Raw genomic sequence first — 9,396 nt, forward strand, 5'->3', positions numbered from 1 at the left:
ATACACCGATACTGTTTTATTGGTATCGCGTACCGATGCTTTGCTTTCGATACTAATATTAAGATCCAGTTTGGTGGGAGAAGCCATCATGTTCCTGTAGACGTCATCTCACCCTGCCTCAAGTGTTATATGAAAGAACTCATCCCCAGCTCGTCTTTAGACGTGCATACCTGCTGGTGACTAGGTGGTGCAGACTTTAGATGTGCTATATGCTGACCATTAAAATGTAATCAAGCGACTGATCAGGAGATTGCATAGATAACGGCTGCAGCACTTCAGCACGCACGTCTAAAGAAATGACAGGGATGTGTTTAGGAACAGCAGTACAGTCACTGATGCCAACCCTAAAAATCAAGCACGCACACGACGAAGAGAAAAAAGAATTGATAGGAGAAAAAGCTAGCGGCTGTGAGAGTAGGACAATGACAGTACAGATCCGGAGGAGAAGCGACTGATGATTAAAGTTGTTCAGACAGGAAATAAAGGTGGGCTGAAGATAGCTGCTGCAGCTTCGAAAGATTTCTATTGTGCAGATACAAGTTTGCAGGGAATAGAGAGTGATCACTTTCAGCACAGGAAGGGACTTGCTCCAGGTATGGGGGATAATAAGGTAAGGTTGGAGTTCAGTGTTAAACAAGCTGTTGGCAAGCTTTAAAGGAGAACTATGAGGTGGGTGCTCTTCACTCACCTCATAGTTCTAGCAGACCTGTGACAATGAGACTGTCACAGGTCGGCTCAGTAGATCGGAGGTGAGCGAACACATACCGGCGTTCGCTCACCTCTTGATCCTGTCACGGCTCTCTGCCGTGACAGGGGAGTGGCTCGATTTTCCCCCCTCCCCGCTCCAATCCGCCAGCGCTGACTGGCGGATCGGACGGGGGAAGGGGGCGGGTACAGCTGGCTCTGCCTCTAGATAGGCAGAGCCAGCTGTCACTCACGCAGCTGGGCGGATCTTGGCATCGATGTTGGGATCCGCTCCGGCTGCGGCGTCTCAGTATACCGCGAGCTGTAGCTCGCGGTATACTGAGCCTAGGGTGACGGGAGGAACGCTAGTTTGTGTCCTCCCGTTACCCTAAGGAGAACTATGGGGAAAAGCCCTGACCCCATAGTTCTCCTTTTAAGCTGGCCATACACCTTACAACCATCGCACGAATTTCGTTATGCGATGGTTTGTAAGGTAATTAAAATCTCGTACGATCTGCCCATCTTGGACAGGCAGATCGTACTTGCGATCATCGCAAGCTCGCCCCGCTGAGGGGAGGGCTTTCCGATGATACCAATGCTGAGCGGGGAGTGTGCACTTGCGCACACCGGCCCGTTCGGCATTTGTCTTCCGAGCACGCCACTAACCCGCCGAAGATCTTATAATCATCGGGAGGTTTTCAAGCGTGCACGAAAGACAAAAGACGTGCAACCGCACAGTAGAAACGGTCGCACGCCTTGCATACACCTGCCGATTATCGTATGATAATCGGCAGGTGTATGGGCACCTTTTTAGTGAGATTCATCAGCTTGGTAAAAGCCTGAGTAATTGCACTGAGCTAGGGAGAGATCCTCGCTAACCTGCATATCTAATACAAAATAAATATATGGAAGAGTGCTTATGAACAAATGTGAAAGTCATGTCAATAATGTCTTCATGGTAACCCAAAAATGCACTCACTAAAAATGTGCTACATTAGGAAATGAATTGCAGAGCTCATGCTATTTGACTTCTTCCAGCGTTTTCCTGATTCCCTAAAACGTATGACTATGTCCCAGATTCATGTTTTTTTTTCTTTTTTTTTCTTCATTTCAGATGATGTCTCTGCTGTGCATTCTCCTCTATCCCGGCCTTATCCTCGTAGACTACGGGCATTTTCAGTATCCTTCTATTGCATGTGTATGAATTGTTCCTTTTTCATATAAGGTTTCAATATTTCATGCATCCACTGCTTTTCCCATCACCATCATCTACTGTACCTTTGTAGAGAGCAAATGGCTCTGATTTGACCTGCCTGAGTTATCAGTAGACATTTTAGTGTTCTGGTTGGCTGCAGTCAGTCTAGTCTTATTAAAGTGACACTAAACTCAGGAGTTAAATCCTAAAAATATGTTCAAGTACCTTTTTTAACTATTAGTAAAAATTTATCTTATTTGTGTATCACTCGGCTGTAGATCCTCCAATCATCTCTGAATTGGTGCTGGCACTGTCCTTCCTTCTGGAGGGGGGCTACGTCTGTTCCCCATGGTCCCTGTGTGTGTTGTAAAGTAGTCACCGCTCCAAGCTCGCTCCCGGGATGGACTACAATCTCAGTACAAATCTGTAAACTAAACATGAGATTGTAATCCATCATTCTTAAGTTCTTGCCCTGGAAACATTATGCAGAGAAGGACTTTTGTTTGACTTTCCTCTTCTGCACACTTGTGCCAGGCCAGTGACCGAAAAGTTATAAGCCTGAGGATCACCATTAAAGATGGAGATCAGCAATGGCAGCCCCTGTATTACTCTCTGTAGTCCATGCTGGGAGCAAGCTTGGAGCGGTGACTACTTTACAACACACACAGGGACCATGGGGAACATAAGTAGCCCCCCTCCAGAAGGAAGGACAGTGTCGGCACCAATTCAAAGATGATTGGAGGATCTACAGCCGAGTGATACACAAATAAGATACATTGTTGGTAATAGTTAGGCTGGGTTCACACCTAGGCGTATTGAATATGCGCGTTTGTCGTGCGTTTCGTGCTGTGCGTTTTTACTGCGATTCGCGGTAAAGAAAACACGCGACAAACGCGCGTCTGCGAGGGCTACCTGGCTGTATCGCAATGGATGCGCGTGGCAAATACGCCCCAAAGAAGCTCCTGTACTTCTTTGGGCGTAGGGCGTTTTGCAGTGCTGTAAAACGCCCAGGTGGGAACCATACCCATAGGCAATCATTGGTTTTCACATGTTGAGCGTTTTACAGAGCGTAGGAACGCGCTGTGAAACGCCCAGGTGTGACCCAGGCCTTAAGGTGCTGGAATGCATGCAAAACTCCCGAGTTTTGTGTCACTTTAATGGTCTAATGCCCTGATTGGTTGTACATTAGCATTGTGCTTTTTGTAGCTGACCTCCAGGGAAATAAAAAAGGCACAAATCATTGCAGCTCTGAATTAATTAATACATTATTTGATGTATTTTTAAAGCAGTGTAAGTACCTGAATTTTACTTGGTATCAGCCTCTAGCAGTCCCTGTAGATCAGAGCTCAGACTGGGAGGCAGAAGCTTCACAAGGAGCCATAAGGGTGATAATGTGCTCAGGACATGGTTGTAGGAGGTGAGAGCAGAGTGACAGAGATTATCTCATTGATCTGCTGTGTCTCTTTTCACTGTCCATTCACAAACTGGGGGAAGGACAAGACCTGTAAGTGTTACTTAACTGCAGCAGGGAAAAGTCAGGTCTCCTCTCCTGCACGACGCTTCTTTGCAATGCGACAGCTGGAAAATCTCCAACACAAATCCCTTGCAGGTAAAACAGATCATATATAGATAGATATATAGATGGATAGATAGATCTGTATATAGATCTATCTATCTATCTATTTAAATATGTCTGGAATTCAGCTTCAGAAATACTTCAGTTCGCGAACAGGAAGTTCAGCAAAATTTTGCTTCTGATCGCGAACTCCAAATCAGGTGACTAACACGACCGCGGCCATCTTTCCTGCTCTGACAAGTGGTCGCGCCTTCCTCTAATCGAGATCGCGGTCGCAGACAGACCTGTGCACACTTGTTGAGAAGCTTTTTTGTGTGCTTATTAGCACATACAGTACTGTACAGTATTATTCAATCCAGCATGACTCCAAAGAAAGTGCAGAGCAATCATGGTGGTAAAAAGAACGTGCAGAGCGGTTATGAAGGTGACAAGAACGTGCAGAGAGGTAATGAATTTACACATGGTTCAGAACAGATTTACCTAATTAACATTGAACCTTATGGGGAAATTTGATTCGGTTCGCGACCAATGCAGTTTGCGACCAGAATTGTGGAACGAATTAAGTTCATGAACCGAGGTACCGCTGTACTGGTAATACAAAAGCAATCTCTCTTATAATTTGTGGAAATCTGTACAGTACCAATCATGAGGTCTGGCCTTGCTGATCTGCTGAAAATTTTATTTGCCTGGCTGTTTCTGGCTTTAGTCACTGACCCAGGAAACAAAAAAAACCCATGCAGCAACAAAGTCTCTCCCAGTAGATGACTCGGTAACTGAACAAGTCATTGGATCGGCAGGCAAATAGCTTTTTTACATCGAGGGATCAGCAACAGCATTTTTTGTATGTTGAGGTTGAATTTGATGGACGCTTTCTAAGATCCGAGTGGAGGTAAATGTAGTTCTCGTAGAGGAAGGCAGTGTAGTACTCAGTGACTGGGAAGAGGCTGCAGTCCTGCACAGAAGTACTGCTGAATCAGCCTGCATGGGGTCATGATTCAATAGTAGAAAACCCAGGTTATTGTAATGGGGGGGGCGCATTCTCTTAAAGGAGAACAATGGGGTCAGGGCTTTTCCCCATAGTTCTCCTTAGGGTAACGGGAGGACACAAACTAGCGTCCTCCCGTCACCCTAAGCTCAGTATTTAAGGTCAAGATACTGAGACGCCGGAGCGGATCCCGACATCGATGTCAAGATCTGCCCAGCTGCGTGAGTGACAGCTGGCTCTGCCTATCTAGAGGCAGAGCCAGCTGTACCCGCCCCCTCCCCCGTCCGTTCTGCCAGTCAGCGGTGGCGGATTGGAGCGGGGAGGGGGGAATCCAGCCCCTCCCCTGTCACGGCAGAGAGCCGTGACAGGATCGAGAGGTGAGCGAACGCCGGTATGTGTTCGCTCACCTCCCGATCTACTGAGCCGACCTGTGACAGTCTCATTGTCACAGGTCGGCTAGAACTATGAGGTGAGTGAAAAGCACTCACCTCATAGTTCTCCTTTTAAGATCAGTAGTAATATTGCCTAAAAAGCAGTTTCCTGAATGGTTTTGGTTGCCATCTATAGTTATTACAATCATAAGGTCCTAAGAATAAAGTGTCTTTTCCCCCAAATAACTTTGGCCTTTGCTTCCCTTAACACAAACACACATATAACTCTGTGAGTCTGGGTTTGGCCTTGTGGGGGGTCATCGCTCTCTCGCGCGGATGGGATGCGCTGGGCTCGCTGGCATTTTGCTTTGCGTTAAACTACAAACAGATGGAGCTGTACCACTCCCTGCCGTTCTTCTGCTATCTCCTGGGGAAGAGTTTCCGGAAGGGAATTATAGGCTGGGGGTAAGTAGTATTGATTCTGAGCCGGGTTGAGGGGTAGGCAGGAGAGGAAACCGGCATGGGTGCTTTTCCAGAAGGGGAGTGCAAAAGGGCAGAAGCTACGGCCTATGCTGCTTTAGGCAGTGCACAGCCCCTGGGAAAGCACCTTGATGGGGGCACACTTTGGCCTTTTTTGCCTGGGGTGCTAAAGGACATTAGTCCAGCACTGAATCTGAGGTCTTGCTCAGAAACTGTCTGTGTTGCCCTGAAAAGATTTGTCTGTTTGTGGAACTCTGGGCAGAAAGCAAACATATGACCTATATGCTACAGTCTGTCAGCAACATGAACCCAGGCGTTTTTATTTGGGGGGTCCCCCTGTAACCTCATTTAGCACCGGCTGATCCTGCCAGTAGATCTGTTGATTTTTCCACTTCCCTTAACAGTGTGACAACGCCATTCCTTCTGACATGATATGCATTACAGCGTTGTCACTTTATGCTGGCCCTTTAAGGGGTTCTGAATGATGGGAGGTGGAGGCAGGCTTTCCAATCATGTGGCTGTCACAGCAGTCACATGATCCCTTTTTGCAATAAAATTAAGTGTAAAAATCAAAAAAGAACATATAAAAACAAAATTTAAAGCCCTTCACCACGATTGTGCCACACATGTTGCATATCACTGCAAGCATTGGAGTGAAAGCAATAATTCTATGGCCTTCACTCATGGGTAACTCTAAATTGATGAGCGGTAACATCTTTCAAAAGGTCACAATGGGCAGTAGTTTCCCTAACTTTTGATGGCCTGAGGCGGGTGGCTGTAGGGGTGGTGGCCAGCATCCCGCCCAGCTCCTAGCAACCAGTGATGTCACTGGTTACCAGGAACTTGGTGGGACGACGTCAAGAGCGTTCCAGATTGCTAAGGGCTGGGTGGGGAGATGGGCATGGCCATTACATATCGCCTACCCGGCTTCTATCGACCTGTCACACTTTGCCCGGAGAGGGGCTGCAGGGACACTGCAAACATTGTACAGCAGACCGGCCAATATACAACAAAGACGCCGCTCCGCCTGCCACCCCCCCATGTGACCCAAAGAGATCCCGCCTGAGGCATCAGCCTCAGTATGCCTCATTAAAGGAGAAATCTGAGCCGACGTGTGACAATGAAACTGTCACAGGTCGGCTCAGTATATCGGGAAGTGAGCTAACACATAACGGCGCTCGATCACCTTTTCGATCTATCCGCACAGACAGCCGTGAGTGACAGTCACGGCTCCCTGCAGGGATTCCACCCCAACCCGCTACCGATCCTCCTGTGTAGACTGGCGGAACGGACAGGGGAGGGGGCGGGTACAGCTGGCTCTGCCTCTAGATAGGCAGAGCCAGCTGTCAATCACGCAGCTGGGTGGATCCAGACATAATTGTCGGGATCCGCTCCGGGTGTGGCATCTCAGTATACCGTGAGCTGTAGCTACCTATATACTGAGCCTAGGGTGACGGGAGGACGCTAGTTTGTGTTCTCCTGTTACCCTAAGGAGAACTATGGGGAAAAGCCCTGACCCCCATAGTTCTCCTTTTTAAAGGAACAGACCTACCTTTGGGCAATTCTAGGTACTGGTATTTATTTTTATTTTTTTGCTATTTCATGGGCATGCTCAATTTTACGGCTTGAGATGTTTACCTGACACAACCCCCTTTTTTTAATATTTTACCCAAAAAATGGAGTATTGCGTTGGTGTGCACTAAAATTCCCGAGTGTATTTCTTTCCTAAACTGATACATTTGATATACATTTTTCCAATATCATGCGACAATAAAAATTGCAACTAGCATTTTTTTTATTTTTTTATCCTACGGTGCCGTTTTTTAGCCAAAAATTTAGATTTTAACACGTGTGCAAACATTTAAAAAAATTACTCTAGACACGAAGTGGTATTAAATTTTGTTGTATTAACCCGGACTGTGTTATTATGCTTTTGTTTGTTTTTTGTGACAGGCCCACTTCATTACCAGCAATTGTCACTTTAGCTTGTCTCTGCAGCGCTTTTACAGGGCCCGTCCCCCACTGTGCTTTCTGCCACTTATCCATTTAATGGAGACGTCTCGTCACAGGTTATCACTGGAAGTCTTTAAAAAGAAAGCGCTCCTTTTGAATCTGAGAAATCCCCCGCCGCCTATTATCTCAAGCGTTCCATTTTCCCTTTTTTTTTTCTTCAGGTTCCTCTACCTGCTCAAGATCGGAGCGACCGTCGTTGGCACTTTCGCCCTTTGTTGGATGCCGTTCCTGACAGACGGCGAGCAAATCTTTCAAGTCCTCCGGAGGCTGTTCCCCGTGGGCCGCGGCCTCTTTGAGGTGGGTGAAGTGTGTTCTGTTGTGTTTCACATGCACAGGAATCACTTGCCGGTGACCTTTGGGGACTTCTTGCCTTTGTGGCCAGAACTCGGACTTGCACAGGGGGGGCAGTGGAGTGGGGGGGGGCCCTTGTAACCGGAGCCGCTTGTTCTACGTCTCATTTGCCGGCCTCCAGTTTCAGTGCTTTGACCCTCCCCCTCCTTGCCTGGGAGCTCGGTGCCAAGATATTCCACATATTGCATCATTAAAAGGCCGCTTCGCTCAGTCATTTTTCCACTGTAACAGATTCTGGAGTAAGTCAGCGTGCCAAAGCGGGATCATAAACGTATCGGCTGTTATGCCTGTAATGTGCTATGCTAATTGTTTGCCTTTTAAAGCTATAATTATTTTTTATAGAAATCATTCTGCCGCTTTAATTCGGCCATTATTTTCCCCCGAAAAATTGATTTGCAATTCAGCTTTCTTCTTTTGTTTTTTGTTTTTTTCCTCTGCGTCGCGTTGGCTGCAAATGGTGATTTCTGCTGCTGGGCTGTAAAGGGAGAGCTCCACCAGAATGGGGATAAAGGGGCGCGCCGTGTGCAGCTGGCGCAGAGATTTAGGACGATGGTGTACAGGGCCGGATTTACTCTCCCTGCTGTCCCAAGGCTAGGTTCCGCAATGCAACCCCCCGCCCGCCATCAATGGAGAATGGCAGGGGCGGCAGGGTTCGTTTTTTTTTTAATTCTTTTTTCTTTTAAACTTTTTTTTCTTTTTTATTTCTTTTACTTTTTTACATTTTTAAGCTTATCAGTTAAATGCATGTTTTTTTGCCTCGGGTACCAGTTTAAAGCACTTTTTTACCTGTCTTATCCCTCGCTCCCGCAGGCTCCTCCTTCCATGGGACCGGCCCCCCAAAATCCTCTTTTTGCTGGCCAACTGTCACGGCTGCGGCGTCATTGTTTAAGGTGCAGGACCAGCAGTCCTGTGTTTTTTATGAGGATGCCATGGTGCGTCAGAGAAGAGGAGAGTGTCGGCTGCCAGGGGGAGCGAGGGGTAAGGTAAGTACCCTAGGCAAAAACAAGTATTTAACCCCTTGAAGCACACTGCAAAGTTAGTTTTTTTTAGTTCCCTGGAGTTCAGATTTAAGGAATGCTTCTGTACCCCACCTTTGGAAGCCATGTGCCAAGCCAAAGGCGGGGAATCGAGTTTTTATCGGATCACGTTTAAAGTCTAAGTTTACTCTTCTGACCATGTTTCATGTTGCATTCATATTGTCACGCTGCAAACCACTCCAAACTATATATATATATATAATACATATATACACACAGTGAATCAGATTTGTCTCGATAGTGCACGATGTCATCCAGCAGGGATGAGGTTAATGGGCGATAGGTCAAGAAGGGTAAAGACATTAACAGTTGTGCTAGGATCACTTTCAACATTAAACCGGTAACCACAGCGATGATGTCCGCGAAACTCATCCTGCCAACAGCTGCCGAGTCCACAGCTGTGTGGATGGGAAGGACCGGAGGACGTCCCGGGAACGGATATGGGGGGAGCCGCTGACTGCCGGATCCATGAACGCTGCAATGCTACAGAAATATATTTCATCCCAATATCTGACCCACTGACTTACAGTGCAAGTAAGGGCAAGTAAGTGCAAGTAACTGCAATACACGCACATTTCTCCATGCTTTGTCTCTTTCAAAATGCCAGAAATCCAGTAAGTTTCTGACTTCCTGTTTGAGCGGACAACACTAAACCCCAAGCAGTGTAGTTAGGTTTATATTAAAGCACAGTTTAATATGATAAA

General features: G+C 46.9%; 1 protein-coding gene across 1 annotated transcript in view; it reads left to right on the plus strand.

Annotated features, from left to right (window-relative positions):
* Nucleotides 1–9,396, plus strand: part of ALG6 (ALG6, alpha-1,3-glucosyltransferase) — a 30,128-nt gene that overhangs the window by 9,944 nt on the left and 10,788 nt on the right. Inside the window, exons 6-8 of the mRNA XM_018553844.1 lie at nt 1,799–1,863; nt 5,091–5,276; nt 7,466–7,601. Of these exons, the coding sequence (XP_018409346.1) occupies nt 1,799–1,863; nt 5,091–5,276; nt 7,466–7,601 (387 nt within the window). The remainder of the gene's footprint in view (nt 1–1,798; nt 1,864–5,090; nt 5,277–7,465; nt 7,602–9,396) is intronic.

Source organism: Nanorana parkeri, unplaced genomic scaffold (genome assembly GCF_000935625.1).
Source record: "Nanorana parkeri isolate BGI_ZX_2015 unplaced genomic scaffold, ASM93562v1 scaffold131, whole genome shotgun sequence".
Taxonomy (NCBI): domain Eukaryota; kingdom Metazoa; phylum Chordata; class Amphibia; order Anura; family Dicroglossidae; genus Nanorana; species Nanorana parkeri.